Consider the following 16,064-nt stretch of genomic DNA (forward strand, 5'->3'; position numbering starts at 1 on the left):
CGGCTTCTCTAAATTTAAAGGTAAAGCAGGTGGTTGAGAACGCAGGGTTTGAGTGAGTGTTTATTCTAGATTCAGAAATTAGGAAATTATAGCCAAACATTTTCTGGTAAAGTAAGAATGAGAAACTCAAAACCAACGGAGGCAAGATTAAGGGAATGTCCTTCTTTATCTCTTGAAACGGGACTCCCTAAGTCAATGAACAAGATGCCCAGTGTAAGTTTGCGAAAAGTTGGCAGCTACATTGATGACGTGGCTGTTTTGCCTTTCGGACTGTGCTATCAGAATTCTCTAGTATGAGACATTAATGCGGAAATATAATGACTTTAACTGAGAAAACATAGAACTACCCCATGTGCCTTGATGAAACGGAGCAGTTTAGGATTAAAGTCAAAGGATAATTAAATTGTTTAAAAAAATAATTACATTGTCGTTATCTCTGTCTTAATGAGTATTTAAAAAATTCTTTTTATTGTATATGAAAATAAACTTGTCTGGTTTTTTTAGAATGCTTTTCTGAAATTCTTTGTGTTTTGAAGCAAGATTGAGATGAATAGAAGTAGGCTTTAGGAAGACTGTTAATTTTACGTGTACGTAACTCATTAAAAAATTGTAATATGGGGCGCCTGGGTGGCTCAGTCGGTTAAGCGTCCGACTTCGGCTCAGGTCATGATCTCATGGTCTGTGAGTTCCAGCCCCGCGTCGGGCTCTGTGCTGACAGCTCAGAGCCTGGAGCCTGTTTCAGATTCTGTGTCTCCCTCTCTCTCTGCCCCTCCCCTGCTCATGCTCTGTCTCTCTCTGTCTCAAAAAAACAAAAACAAAAACAAAAAAAAACAAAACAAACAAAAAACCAAACCATAAAAAAAAATTGTAATGTGATTCAAATTGTTTACGTGCAGTTGTTTTTTCCAAGCTTTACTGAGGTATAATTGACAAATAGAATTGAAGGATATTTTAGTTCTACAGCATTATGATTTGGTATACATCGTGAAAGGATTTCCTCCATGTAGTCAATTAACACATCCATCTAGGTACAGTTATTAAAGGCATCCATTTGAGAATGAGATCTTTTTTCTTTATTACAGTTGATCTCATACTTATATATATGCCCGCCTTCAAGTCCAAAGTTTTTGCACAATTAGCAAAAGTTTTTGTCCACATTATACACACATTGAAGACATTTGCTTAAAAATCACAGGCTTTTTCATTTTTAACGTTTATACATTTGTGAGAGACAGAGAGAAACAGAGCACGAGCTGGGGAGGGGCAGAGACAAAGGGAGACAGAATCCGAAGCAGGCTCTGGACTCTGAGCTGTCAGCACAGAGCCTGACTTGGGACTCAAACCTACAAACCTGAGATCATGACTTGAGTGTATAATGATGATGTCATTTATGGTCTCATGGCTGTTATTGTTAAATAGCTAAACAACAGGAAACATTTGTAAAATTAAAAGCCTGCAGTTTTGGGGGCACCTGGGTGACTCAGTCGGTTAAGCATCTGACTTTGGCTCAGGTCATGATCTCAGCCACTGATAGGAGAATGAATATTATCCCAATAAGTTAATAACAGTTACTTATTCATTCTCCTATCAGTGGACTTTAGATTTTTATTTGTTTTCTTTGTTGGTTTTAGTTTTTCTGCTATTATGAACATTCCTGCACATGTATCCTGGTGACCATTAAAACACATACTTAGGAGGGAAATCATAGAATTGGGATATGCAAAATAGTCAACATTACAATATAAAACAAAATTGTTTTCAAACCTGAGGCTTTTCAGTCTATGTACTTTAATAGAGCCATCTTCTGAAAGGACCAAAGATCTCTCTGTCTGAGTGAAGTGTTACAGTATTGATCAAACACTTACTGAAATTTCATATTGAGTGTTACTATCTGCAGGTCAAGAGAAATAATAGAAACATGTACAGAGTTCACAGCAGTATCACAAAGAAAATTAATACTTTGAAAATACGACCCAGTGAATGATTCCATGCCATGGTTCTCTGACTGTGACTAAAACTGTTACCAAGTATATTAAACTTTTAAAACAATGTATGATGTGTCAACTTACAAGGAATTCTTTTTTACCAGACACCATGATACTATATCCTACCTGGGAGAATGTTCAGGTACCTGCATATTAGACTGCTCTGCATTCTTCTCTGTCCTTGGCTGACTCTGATGCCAACTTGCCTACTGCCTGGCCCGAATCCCTAAATTGTAGCATTTATGTAAGGTTATTCACAAAGGACATTCAGAGGTCACTTTCAAAATGAACACGGGAGTGCAAGATGGTGAAGATCTGGAACTAATAAATCCTAAATCAGGTTAATTAATCTATTTAGTTAGGTTTCTTTACTAGTGGTGAAGGACTACTAAGTTTTAATGAGAGTTTAGACAGATAAGCCAGGAAGATGTACTCTCTTCCAAGGAAGAAACTCAGAGACCATGACAGCACCTTGTGACCCCTCTCAGCACCTGCCCAGCACTTCTCAGCACTTCACCGCCTCTCAACACTTCAGGACTGATCTCTAACTGTAGGAGAGAGGAGGAGAGGGACATTGAAGCTGGTAAACATTTACATCTCCACTTTTGCCACATGTGTCTGTATAACACAATAAGTGAATAATTATTTCAGTATATTAAATTATTTGCTAAACTTTTGTCAATGAGTCAAATGGAATAGTTCAGGTTAATTGAAATCTTTTGAGTGGCTAGGTGTTCTTAAATCCTCCTGAATCATTTCTTAGAATCTTTCTTCTTTAGGGGCACCTGGTGGCTCAGTTGGTTGAGGGTCCAACTCTTGATTTCAGCTTAGGTCATGAGCCCAGGGTCCTGGGATCGAGTCCCATGTTGGGCTCCGTGCTGAGCTTGGAGCCTGCTTAAGATTCTCTCCCTCCCTCAGCCCCTCTCCCCCACTCAAGGTTGAAGAATCTTTCCTCTTTAAGAATTAAATTAGTTAATAATTTAAAACATAATTTTAAAAAGTTTTTAAAATCAACTCTCCTGAATGTTCAGTGATTCCATTACAAACATACTTAACCACTTAATTCATGTGATAAATGTTCACCTGTAAACCTTTGTATTACATGCTTTTTTAGCATTAAAGACTGGTAATAGGCACACTATATACAAAGTTTTGGAATGTTTTCAACTTCTTTTTAAAATAGAAGAAATGAGACCCTTATAAAGGATTATAAGTGCATTAAGAGACTTACTCAACAAGCATACAATTCTCATATCATAAAAACAATCTAGGGAAAATATTTTCAGCTGGATGACACTCAGGAATTCCCAGCACAGTCCGTTTCTTTGCAGAGGGATCATAAGTACTAACCGAATTTTACCAGAGCTTGAACAGGTGGAAATTACCAGCTAGTTACTGAAAAAAGAGAAATGAAAGTGAAATAAATCAGATGAAGTTTTATTTTTTTTTATTTTATTTTTTATTTATTTTTTATTTTTTTATTTATTTATTTTTTAATTTATTTTTCTTTTTTTTATTTATTTTTTTAATTTATTTATTTTTCAGTATATGAAATTTATTGTGAAATTGGTTTCCATACAACACCCAGTGCTCATCCCAAAAGGTGCCCTCCTCAATACCCATCACCCACCCTCCCCTCCCTCCCACCCTCAGATGAAGTTTTAAAATAACTAACTTTTAGTGTGTGTCAGACTTTGATTGGGTACCTTTGATTTCTAACTTGAGCAAAAATATGTATTTACCCACCTACCTGTATACTGTTCTTAGTCCAAAGCTTCCATTTATCTAAATTATTTAATTTAATTTTTTTTTTTTTGAGAGAGAGAGCATGGGGGAGGAGCAGGAGAGAGGGAGAGGAATCCCAAGCAGGCCCCAATGTGTCAGCACAGAGCCCCATGCGGGGCTCGATCTCACAAACCATGAGATCGTGCCCTGAGCCGAAATCAAGAGTCAGACGCTTACCTGACTGAGCCACCCAGATGCCCCAATAACTTCCATTTATTTTAAAACACTAGTCTATAAGTTTCAACTTGTAAAGCAACCAGTGCTGTTATGAATGGGAGGACACAAATAAAAAAACAAACACCAAGAGCCTAACATTTGGTGTCATTGATTGCATCAATGTCTGTTTTTTTTTTTTTAAGACTAGCTTAAGTTATATTGCTTCAATACTGTTTTTTATTAAGTTTAGTAACAAAATTTTTGTGATTTCATTCCATCACAAGACGGTTGAAGAATAGCAAGGCATCTACAGATGGACATCGGTACCTTTTTCGTGGCCGAATCAATACAGAGGTGATGGAAGTGGAGAACGTGGACGATGGCACAGGTAGGTAATTAGTGATTTTAAAATGAGACGCCAGCTCCCTCATAAGACAAACTTCTCACCTGAATACTTCTTTTGCGGTACATTAGAGCTTAGGAAAACTTTGTTAGGTAGAGCAGTTGGAGGAGAAAGGCTTGATAAGGAAGAAGAGGATTCTTGTCAAAGTGGAAAATTATATTTGGCTGAAATACACTAGCATTCAACACAGAGATACAAAGAAATTGCTGAGTAGGAGTGACATACACACTCATATTTCCTGGTATAGCCAGCATGAGTGCAGAAAATAATGAATGAATTTATTTTCTTTTTAAGTTACACTATCTTTTATAAGTATATGTGTGATTGTTTTCATATATTCTATTGTATAATATATATTATATTTCATGTAATATATTTTATTCTACAATATAATATATAAAACCCTAGATTCGTTTTAGCTAGATAGCCGTTATGTGTAGAAACATGTCAGTTTTCTTACAGAGAAAAGTTGTGGATGAAGGTGGTTTGTGTATTTTAAATGCTCATTTTAAGTACTTTATTACTTATAGATGGTACATTTTTGCTCTGCAGATCTGAAGGTACAGACATTGATAAGTAAGTTCGTGAAATCACAGTCACAAACATTAAATAAAATGAAGTTACATAAATTATTTTTATTTGAAAAATATATGGATCCCATTATGTGGTTATGTACTAGTCTATAATATGAATGTTCAGGAAATTGGATCACATTTTCCCCCGATGATTTTAATTAGATTTCAAAGATATGCTTCTAGGAGCAAAAGACACGATGAAATAACATATATTAATTGTTGCTAAATGACTTTAATTCCCATATGCAGAAGTGTTCTGTATAATACTTCATTTAAACTGGGATTGGGGCACAGGTCAGCTCCCCTCTACCACATACCTTTGTTACCATCTTTTAGTCCCAGAGGGGAGAAGAATGTTTATCCTTTGCAGGGGTGAAAATTTTCAAAAGTGCTCACCTGTGTGCCATTTCTCTATCCCATTGTCAGTATCCTAAAAATTGTCCAGAATATAAAATAGTAAAGCATGATTGTTTCAGGTAAGGGGGAAGGGACATGCAATGAGCAAAACTCAGGTGTACTGCCTGGGAACCAAGTCGTCTTGTGGTGAGGTTCCTCATGGACTAGGGGAGAGATGGAGTGTGGAGCTGTCTGACAGGTGACACAGCTAAAAATCCCTTTCTATAATACAGGTGCAAATACATTCTCACATGTGGGACCTAGTAGGCTATCTTTCCTTGGCAGGATGTGCACAATATTTATTTTTTCAAATTTTTTGATGTTTATTTATTTATTTATTTATTTTTGAGACAGATAGAGAGCGAGTCAGGGAGGGGCAGAGAGAGAGGGAGACAGAGAATCCCAAGCAGGCTCCGCATTGTCAGCGCAGAGCCCAATGTGGGACCTGAACTCAGGAACCATGAGATCGTGACCGGAACCAAAGTCAGACGCTTAACCGACTGAGCCACCCAGGCACCCCCACCGTATTTTTATAAGGTGGCATTAATTCATTTTAATGCTTTGAAAAGAGACTAGTGACATTAGGAAGTTGCCTGTCTAAAATGTGAACAGCTCTCTCACTTCAGTAACCCTATTGCTCAAGAGAATATCCAAAAGCCCACGTACTTGAGGTCGGAAGAAGTAAGGCAGGGGAAGGCACACTCAAAGCTCTACTCTGTTCCTTCTTGGCCTCGTCTGCCCTGGTGGAACCACCTGTCCCCTGTTGCTTCAGCCTTCTCTTTGTTTTCTTCATAAAGCTCCTGTGTCTCACTTCCTTTCCTCTCTCCCAGATGGTGTGGTTGTCTCCATTTGTGCCATCTGCATTGGTAATCTAAGTGAATTTTGGTAAACTGTGTTGAATTTTGATAATGATTACTATGCTATGGGAAATTGGGGCATAAGATAAAGAAATGGAAGGAGCCCAGGGCCTTTGGAGGCATGGGCATAAAATAGCATCTTCAGCGTATCTGTGTCAGATAGGTATATGGGGGTGAGCCTATGTGGGGTGATGGAGCTTTAATGCAAATTGTCTTTGGATTCAACCCCATGAAAAAGTTCTTTTAGCATTGGTAAGATTTTCACCTTCAGGACCTCGGCACCTGAGGGACAGGGGCATTATAGAAACAAGGCCTCAGACCCTGGTAAATACAAATTATTGGGGAAGACTAATATTAGTGATAAAGTGTCTAATGACAGATCTTGACACAAACTTCCAAGGCTCAGGATTCATTGAAATATGATGAAGAAATTAATTACACTTGGTATTATTCAGTTAAGGTTTTGTTTCCCCCTTAAACATACATATGCAGCATGTTGCTGAAATTTGGCTGCAAATACTTGCTACAACATCACTTAAAGACATTTTAGGCTCCAGCTGGATACCTTCCCTTTGCTTCCTGCAAAGAAAATTTGGTTTTCTCATAAGTGTGTGTACTAGGTCTTTTGGGGGAGTATGTGTCCTCAGCCAGGACATGGAAATTTAAAAATAGAATTTCTGAAGATGAATAGGATCTTGAAGATCAACTCATATACCCTGGTAACATTTCGGATGATGGAAACCAGGCCACACTTAAGAACTAACTCATCCACTTTTACCCAGCTGTTTAGTATGGAGCTGGGACTGGAGTGAGGTTTCTCAGGTGCCTGTGGCCATACCTTGAGAAACATGGAGCAGCGACTCCATATGAATTTTAAATCTATAGGGACCAACTGGAGAGCAATGAAGAGATAAGGCATTAATGTGTAGAGATTGACTTTGGTTGTTTGTTTTGAGAGACAGTCTGGGTGCTGCACCAACTTTCTCCTTTCCTGTTTTCTTGGTCATTTCCATCATGGAATCTCTATTTTTGATGAGCTCAGGTTTTAAGTGTTCTTTAAAAAAAAATTTTTTTTAACGTTTATTCATTTTTTGATAGAGAGGGACAGAGCGTGAGTAGGGGGAAGGGCAGAGAGAGAGAGAGACACAGAATCGGAAGCAGGCTCCAGGCTGTGAGCTGTCAGCACAGAGCCCGACGCAGAACTCGAACTCACGAACCGTGAGATCATGACCTGAGCTGAAGTCGGACGCTTAACCGACTGAGCCACCCAGGCGCCCCTGTAAATTCTTTCTTAAGAACAAGTTTATTTGTGTAGTTGGACAAAGGGCAAGAATGGTGACCTTTAGAAAATGTGATCTGTAGTTCAATGTCGGGCAAACCATAGATTGCAGGACAGTAGTCAAATTTGAATTAGGTAAGATGGAGAATTTTTATTCTTTAAGGTGTTCCTGAAAGTGAACAGGATTTTTAAAGAAAGTTTCAGCTACCATTTTTTATATAAATATTTGAAACCATTCAAAGATATTGAACACATTGGGTTTTTTGAAATTAAATTTTGCTTATTAAAGAAAATGTTGGGGGTGCTTGGGTGGCTCAGTTGAGCATCTGACTCGGTTTTGACTTGGGTCATGGTCACAGGGTCATGGGATCAAGCCCCATGTTAGGCTCTGCACTGAGTGTGGAGCCTACTTAAGATTCTCTCCTTCTCCCTCAGTGTCTGCCCTTCCGCTGCTCTCTCACATACTGTCTCTCTCTAAATAAATAAACTTAAAAAAAATAAAGTAAATTTGAAAATAACAAAAAGTTGAAAATATAAAGAGAAGTAAAAGAATTTTAATACTTCCTTCAATTTTTCTTTTTATGCATAGATTTTCAAAAATGTTTAAAAACATGAACTCTAGTTTTATATCCTTTTTTCAATTAAATAAAATCATTATGTGAATTATAGTCATCTTTATCTTCATGTCTTGTCACCACATAACATAGTATTTATTGTTGCTTAATAGTCAAATAGATAAACCATAGTTACCTTATCAGCCATATTTATTGTTGTGTAACCTGAATTGAATACATTCTTTTTTTTTGTTTTTAAATTTTTTTTTTTAACGTTTATTTATTTTTGAGACAGAGAGAGACAGAGCATGAACGGGGGAGGGGCAGAGAGAGAGGGAGACACAGAATCTGAAACAGGCTCCAGGCTCTGAGCCGTCAGCCCAGAGCCTGACGCGGGGCTCGAACTCACGGACAGCGAGATCGTGACCTGAGCCGAAGTCGGACGCTTAACCGACTGAGCCACCCAGGCGCCCCTGAATTGAATACATTCTTAATTAAAAAGTAGGATAACTTTACAATGTTGAAAAGACTAAGAGTATAAGAGTTCTTTCCTGATACACTTACATTTTCAATATGTTATTAATTTAAAGGAGTGTTCTTGAGAATTAAAAAAAAAAGGTCAGGGGAGCTATTTTTAGTTTCAAAAGGAAAAATCAGACTCTCTCTTTTTTTTAAAGTTTATTTATTTATTTTGAGAGAGAAAGTTCTCAAGCAGGGCAGAGAGAGACAGAGACAGAGAGGATCCCAAGCAGGCTCCGTGCTGTCAGCGTGCAGCCTGGTGTGGGGCTTGAACTCATGAATCGTGAGATCATGACCTGACCTGAAATCAAGAGTTAGATACTTAACCAACTGAGCCACGTAGGCATCCCTCGAACCTCTTTTTTTTTTTTAAACTTTTAACTTTTTGCCGTAAGTAATGGCTAATGCTATTTTGGATGCCAGAAAATTTTCTTCTATTATTTGATAAAATCAAAGATTTATTCCAAAAACTAATTTTCTCAACATTAAATATTCATAATGTAAGTACATTATAATTTTTTAATATGAAATTTATTGTCAAATTGGTTTCCATACAACACCCAGTGCTCATCCCAACAGGTGCCCTCCTCAATACCCATCACCCACCCTGCCCTCCCTCCCACTCCCCATCAACCCTCAGTTTGTTCTCAGTTTTTAATTTTTAAAATTTCTCTTAAAAATTTATGCATTCACACTGTTGATCACCAGAATAAGAGTTAAATACATTGTTTAGACATCAGTTTCTTGATGTTTTGAATAATATTTTCTGGCAGTTTCTTCTGTTTCGTAGCCTGAGTATATGGTACTTGGCTAGCTTCCATCTCATTAAAACTCATGCTATTGAAAGGATATCAGCATTTCCACTGAGAGTTATAGTAGTATCAGTTTTAGCAAAACCTCATCTCATTATGTAAAACTATGCTGGATTAAGAGTGAGGAATTTGCAAACTGTATAGCTTCAAAGTAATTAGTGAGTTGTTCTCGGCTGACCCTTGGATTTTTCTCTTTTTGGAAAAACATCAGCGCCTGGAGACTTGAATTTGGATATTCTACACTTAATGAATGACAATTTTCCATTCCTTTTTAACACTTCCTATAGAATTATATTTTAGATATAAATATAAGTGAAAATTCCTGCACTTGCCATTAATGTTCTTTCAGTAAAAACAATATTTTTAAATTTCTACTAAGGAAAAGCACTGCTAGGCTTTTCCATGATCTTTATGTGGCTGTTCTTTATAAATAAGTTCAATTCAAATTTATTGTTTAGAGTGAAGTTATTGGGGGGTGCCTGGGTGGCTCAGTTGGTTGAATGCTGACTTCAGCTCGGATCATGATCTCGTGGTTTGTGCGTTTGAGCCCCACTTCAGGCTCTGTGCTGACAGCTCAGAGCCTGGAACCTGCTTTGGATTCTGTGTCTCCCTCTCTCTCTGCCCCTCCCCCCTCCCCACTTGCAGTCTGTTTCTCTCTCTCTCTCAAAAATAAATAAATATTTTTTAAAATTATAAAAAAAAGAATGAAGTTATTGAGAAATGTGCTGTGATTGAAATTATGAAGCCATTTATATATCACTAAATACATCATATATTTCTTTTGAAATAAATGAGAATCAATTGCTTATTTTTTATAACACTGATAATTTGGTAACTGATATCATTATGATATTTATACTACATTTTGATACATATGTATGTATATACATATGTATGTACTCACATATTTGTATATATGTTTAAAATTATTTATGATTTTTAAAATTAGTGTGATAGTAGTTAGCACATAAACTTTAAAAAGTGACATTATCCTTCCATTTTAATTTATTAGGTGACATAAGCTCTTCTTTCAAAATATTATATTGGAACAGAGATGTACCTATCGTTTGACATAGTAGATTTTACAGTCAATTAACAGTCTCGCTTTCTGTACGTGAAACAATAGCCACATGCCGTCATTTGCTGACCTGTCTGGTTTTGAGTTCAGTCATACATTTTCCGAGGGAAGTTTGAATGCACAGGTTGTAGTGCTTAGGCAAGGCTTCACGGAAGATGCGGGTACACTTTAAAGAGAAGAAAGAGTTGCTGAGGCAGAGAGCAGGGCTGGTGGCTTGATGAGAGCCTCAGCCTAGAGAACAGGTGAGAAGTCACAGCACAAGGAGGAGGAAAGCAGCAAACAGTGGCAGGGCCACAGGGAAACACAGTGGAAAATGGCATTGTTCGATAGGGGTCAGTTTAAAGACAAGCGCTAAAGCAATCCTCTATGATAACAAAGGTTTTTGAAGTCAGGAATGGCCTGATGAAAAATGTTGAAGGAAGAGTCAGCAGGGTGTGAAGAGAGCAGTGCCAGACTCAAATAGTCGAGGGAGGGAAGGAAGGAACACCCAGGTTGCAGAGGTGTCTGTCCCAGGGCACGTGGTGCGCAGGGTCAGAAGCATCACCCTGGTAGATGAACTTGTGTTCCTCTGTGTTCTGTGGAAAGAATACACCATGTTCCTTTTAAAATAAGCCCAATATTTTATTACTACAGGTTACATGTGGCTATGGTGATTTTCTTTACCTGGGGTGTGGGTAAAGGGTAATATCATTAGTGGGAATGTGGGGTCTTTTAGGCTGCAGTGCTGGGTTCTCTTAGCTGATCTCAGTCTGATTGTGGAAGAAGGGAGAGTGTGAAAAGCCTATGCTTGTTTCTGATATTGGCCCTGTAAAGTGACCCATGCGGGGAGGGGGGTCGATGTGGACATGTGCAACTTGATCTTTTTTTCCCACCAATTTATCCTATTTTCTCAGTTGGTTATTTTTATAAGTAGTAACGAGGGATTATGGTATAATTATGAACTAATAATTTTTACTTCCTTACTAATTCCATTGATATTTATGTGACATGTATTAAAAAGTTCTGCTACTTTATATAGGATATGAACATGAACTAAATGTGTAAAGATAAGAAGAAAAGTACACAAATTCCTTTTCAAAACAGATGGCAGGGCACCTGGATGGCTCAGTTGGTTGAGCATTCAACTTCGGCCCAGATCCTGATTTCACGCCTTAGGGATTCAAACCCCTCGTGAGGCTCTGATAGCTCAGAGCCTGGAACTTGCTTTGGATTCTGTGTTTCCCTCTCTCTCTGCCCCTCCCCTGCCCCTCCCCTGCTCTCTCTCTCTCTCTCTCTCTCTCTCTCTCCCTTTCTCAAAATAAATAAACATAATAAAATAAAAATAAAACATATGGCAATTTCCTGATGGGGGAAATCTTCTGCCATTTGAATCCTTATTTTATCAGAAATTGTTATTATTAACAGGATTATGGCACACGCACGCACACATATATCGTATATATATTATATATATATTATAACATATATATATCATATTATAGAGTAATATCTAACATAATTCTCTCCTGGCTCAAGTATAACTTGGAATTTTTTAAAGTTTATTATCTATTTTGAGAGAGAGAGAGAGAGAGAGAGAGAGAGAGAGAGAGTGCAAGCAGGGGTGGGGCAGAGAGACAGAGGGAAAGAGAGAGAATTCCAAACAGACTCTGCACTGTCAATGACGAATCAGATGTGGGGCTCGAATTCAAATCGCGAGACCATGACCTGAGCTGAAGCTTAACTGACTGGGCCACCCAGGCGCCCCACTATAAGTTGGAATTTTTAAAGACCCTCAATATACAGAATCATTTGAGAATGCATTTTTGGAATAGTCAATCTGGTCGCAGATACCTTGTGGTGATTCTGGAGCTAAAAAGACTACGGGCATCATGTCTGCCTCTACTCAGAACTCACCAAATAAAATAAGGCCATTTGAGAAAAAACAAAGAAACAAAAAACAAGTACAGTGCCACAAAGTCATTTCTCTAAACCACCTTTCACGTTTTGTGTCTCACCTCCTGTCCACCCACCATTACTATTTAGTGACTGTCAGGGAGATGAATGAAAAGTGTCACTTTAAATTGGTGCAGGTGCTGACTCAGGCCTTTGTCATATGTTTTTTCATTTTGAAATCTTTGCTTTGCAGACTGTCATGCCAGTAAATGCTGGATACAAGTAACATCACTATTCCCTACCTGCTATTAGGCAGAACTGCCATAGAGGGTTTCCTGTTGACATTTTCAAATCTAGCATGACAGTGTAGCCAAAATGATGGGGAGACCTAAAAAAAGACAATGTGAATTCATACTCAAAGAAAAATTTCTTCTTCCTATATGGAATGATGTGGTTTTAAAGAGTGCACATTTTTCAGGTTTTCATGAGCAAGGATAATGGATTGACATTTATTTGTACCTTTCCATTTATTAAAAATTAGGTAAATGTGCTTTTGGTATGTTCCATTGATTTGTTCTGATTCTTCCTGTGTGGTTCATGAAACAGCTGAAAATTGTTCGGTGGGGATATACTTTGCTTTTGAAAGCTAGAATAATATTTCAAATGAGTATTAGAAAGGCAAAATGAATCTGACACCTTGGATATTTGATTATTGAGATGAAAATTCTTTTAAACGTTCTTCTTTTATTGCTTTAGGAACTTTAACAATATTTTTGGACATAGAGGAAAGGAATGTTAATACTTCAGATGTTTAATTTCATGTAATATATTAATATTAAGAGTTAGAAGTGTTTTATTCCTGAGCACTAACTGCATTTCATATACAAACATTTGATTTTTTATTTTTATGTTCTTCATTTCACACATTTAAAGCGAAGATACTTTTAAGAACTCAGTGGTGTTGGGACTTTTGTGAATTGAATGGTTGTGTTGATATAATTTATATATTATATTTGTTGTTCACCTTTACCCCCATTAATTTCCAGCTGATTTCCATAGTAGTGGACACATTGTTATCAATGGATGGAAAATACATAACACAGCAAAAAATAAATGGTTCGTGTGCATGGCAAAAACACCTGAAGAGAAGCACGAATGGTTTGAAGCTATTTTGAAAGAAAGAGAACGGAGAAAAGGTGGGTGTATGAATTGGCCACTATTACACTTTTGTGAAGATTCTAACTTAGGAAGAAAGCAGACAATGGGCAGAAATTATGAGAAAGTAAAAAGGTGTGTGATGTTCATCTGGATTTTCCAAGTGAGGTAAGACTCATGCTAAAATACTTTATGGATACTTCTAATATTATCACTGAAAGAAAAGAAAAACCTTGTATAGTTAGTGAAATAATTATATTGTGGCCAGCAGTGTCTTTTAAATATTATGTTAGTCTGTTGAGGCTGCTATGACGGATACCACAGACTAGGTGGCTTATAAACAACAGAAATTTATAACTCACAGTTCTGGAGGCTAGGAGCCCAAGATCTGGTGTCTGGGAAGAGCAATTTTCCAGTTCCTAGATGGCCATCTCTTCACTGTGTCCTCACATAACAGCAGGGCAGCAGATCTCTCTGGGGTCTTGTCGATAAGGCCATTAATCTCATTCATGAGGACTCCACTCTCATGACCTAATCATTTCCCAAACACCTTACCTCCTAACACCAGCACAATTAGATGTCAGGTTTGAATATATGAATTTGGGAGGCATGCAAACATTCAGTCTACAGCAAATAGTTTCGTTTGCTTTAAAAGTTGTTAAATTTTCTTTGCACCTTATTCTCGCCATTTCTAAAGCATCATCTCAGAGTTTTCCTGTAAGAGACAAACTTCCATAGTATAAGGCAGTGTTGTAGGGCCTCCAACAGTTGTTCTCTATATATGTAACAGTACAGTGAAAATCTCTAGACCAAATATGTTAGTGTCCTAATTATAGAATAAAGCACTTGGGATATACATTAACTTTTTACAATGCCGTTGACTATAATGCAAGCCAATAAGGAGTTTGTTCACATGAGGAGGCCGGGTTCGAAATTGCTTCACGTTTTTAGCAAGATTCGCAAAAGGCACTTGATCTGGCAGTATTCAATTGTGTGACGTTTATCTGCAATTACGCACATTCCTTTAATTCAGCTAAGAAATAGAAATGCTTGTGTTACTACTAATTTCTTTACCCAATAATTGATAAGAAACAAGACAGTATGTATTCCTTTTCCCAGAGACTTAGGAATAAAATATCCCATTGCTGATGAAATTTTGAAGCACAAAGAACCCTTTCTTCGATCTTCAGAAATTTTTCCTTGAAGAACATACAAAGCTCCTATTTCGATTAAAATATTCATAGCACACACATTTATATGAGCATTTCCAAAGCATTTTCAAATACTTAACTCCTTTGATTGATCTTGGATGGAGAACTAGTTAGAAAAATTTAAAACATAGATTGTGAATACCGAATAGCTGATTCTTTCCGTTTTGTTGAATCCAGCAATCAATTCAAATAGCATAGCAAGTCATTTAAAAGGTAAAATAAATTTTTCATCAAGTTGAACCTTTATTTATTTTTCAGAATGGCTGTGCATACAGGTAAACCTAAGGTGAAAAAGGAAGGGAGGAAGGAAAGGAGAGAGAAAGAAAGAAAAGCAAGCAAATAAGCATGTTGTGTAAATTTGTTTATGTGAACAGGTTCTATTCTTGATGGAGTATTCCCTATTACTGACAAATGGTAATTGCCCCTCCATTGTAAAAATAAAATTTTCATAAGAAAATTTGTAGCCAGAAAACTAAAAATAATTCAAGTATTTCTTCTTCTGCAACAGTTTGTCAGTCCCGTCCAAACGTCCCAGATTGTGGGCGTTCTCAGGCTTTCAGCTTTGACACTGCTCTCCGCTAAGATAGCTCCTTGCCTGGGTTACCCGTTCCCACCAGATCCACATCAACATCTACACTGCCACTTCGTCCATCTCTCCTGAGCTTCATACGCATGTGTTCTGCTGACTCCTGGACTCTACCTGAACGTCCAAATTCAATATGCACAGTATTGGACGCCTCCTTATCTGAATCCCTTTTTCAGAAATGCGTCTAACCCCCCACTCTCCAGTTCCAGGCTCTCAGGTCAAAAGCCTAGAAGGCATCCTGATCTCTCTTTTCTCCATCGTGCCTGCATTTAACCCTTTGCTGTATCCTAGCAGTATTGCTCCCTAGATATGTCTCAGCATCATTCTCTTTGCCCTGTAGCCCCTGCTATTGCCTTCAGGGTTCAACTTGCCTGAATTTTTGAGGCTTCCTCCTAATGGTCTCCCTTTTTTTAAACCCTGCCCCCTTCACTTTGTTCCTGTATTGTCATCAGAGCTTTGTTTCTGAAGCAACAAAACTTTCTTTCCTGTCCTGCCCTGCTTTACCTCTCCCTCTGGTGGAAACCCTTACATGCTTCCCTGATACTTCAGGGATGAAGTATATGGAAACTGCAGTTGAGCAAGGTCCCTAACTAACCCACCAGTGTGTCCTGTCCTCTCATGTAGGGCCTGGAGCTGTGCCCCTGTGTTGCTTCACCTCAGGTAGCTCTTGTTAACTCTCTCTCTTTCTCTCTGGAAATACCGTTCACCCCTCTGCTTTTAAACATTGGTCTTCTGTGAAACCTTTCTCTCTCTTTTTTTTTTTTTTTGGTTTAAATTTTTTTTTTTAACGTTTATTTATTTTTGAGACAGAGAGAGACAGAGCATGAAAGGGGGAGGGTCA

At 37.8% G+C, this 16,064-nt stretch overlaps 1 protein-coding gene across 5 annotated transcripts in view; it reads left to right on the forward strand.

The window, feature by feature from the left end:
• The window catches only part of PREX2 (phosphatidylinositol-3,4,5-trisphosphate dependent Rac exchange factor 2), a 295,426-nt gene that overhangs the window by 100,515 nt on the left and 178,847 nt on the right, over positions 1-16,064 (forward strand). For all 5 annotated transcript variants that reach the window (XR_013553558.2, XR_013553556.2, XR_013553557.2 and 2 more), the window contains exons 8-9: positions 4,211-4,314; positions 13,318-13,467. Coding sequence is in view for 2 of the 5 variants with exons in the window: in XM_078441822.2 (XP_078297948.2) it covers positions 4,211-4,314; positions 13,318-13,467 (254 nt within the window). In the remaining 3 variants the exon portion in view is untranslated. The remainder of the gene's footprint in view (positions 1-4,210; positions 4,315-13,317; positions 13,468-16,064) is intronic.

The sequence above is a fragment of the Panthera onca genome, chromosome F2 (genome assembly GCF_046562875.1).
Source record: "Panthera onca isolate mPanOnc1 chromosome F2, mPanOnc1 haplotype 2, whole genome shotgun sequence".
Lineage (NCBI taxonomy): Eukaryota > Metazoa > Chordata > Mammalia > Carnivora > Felidae > Panthera > Panthera onca.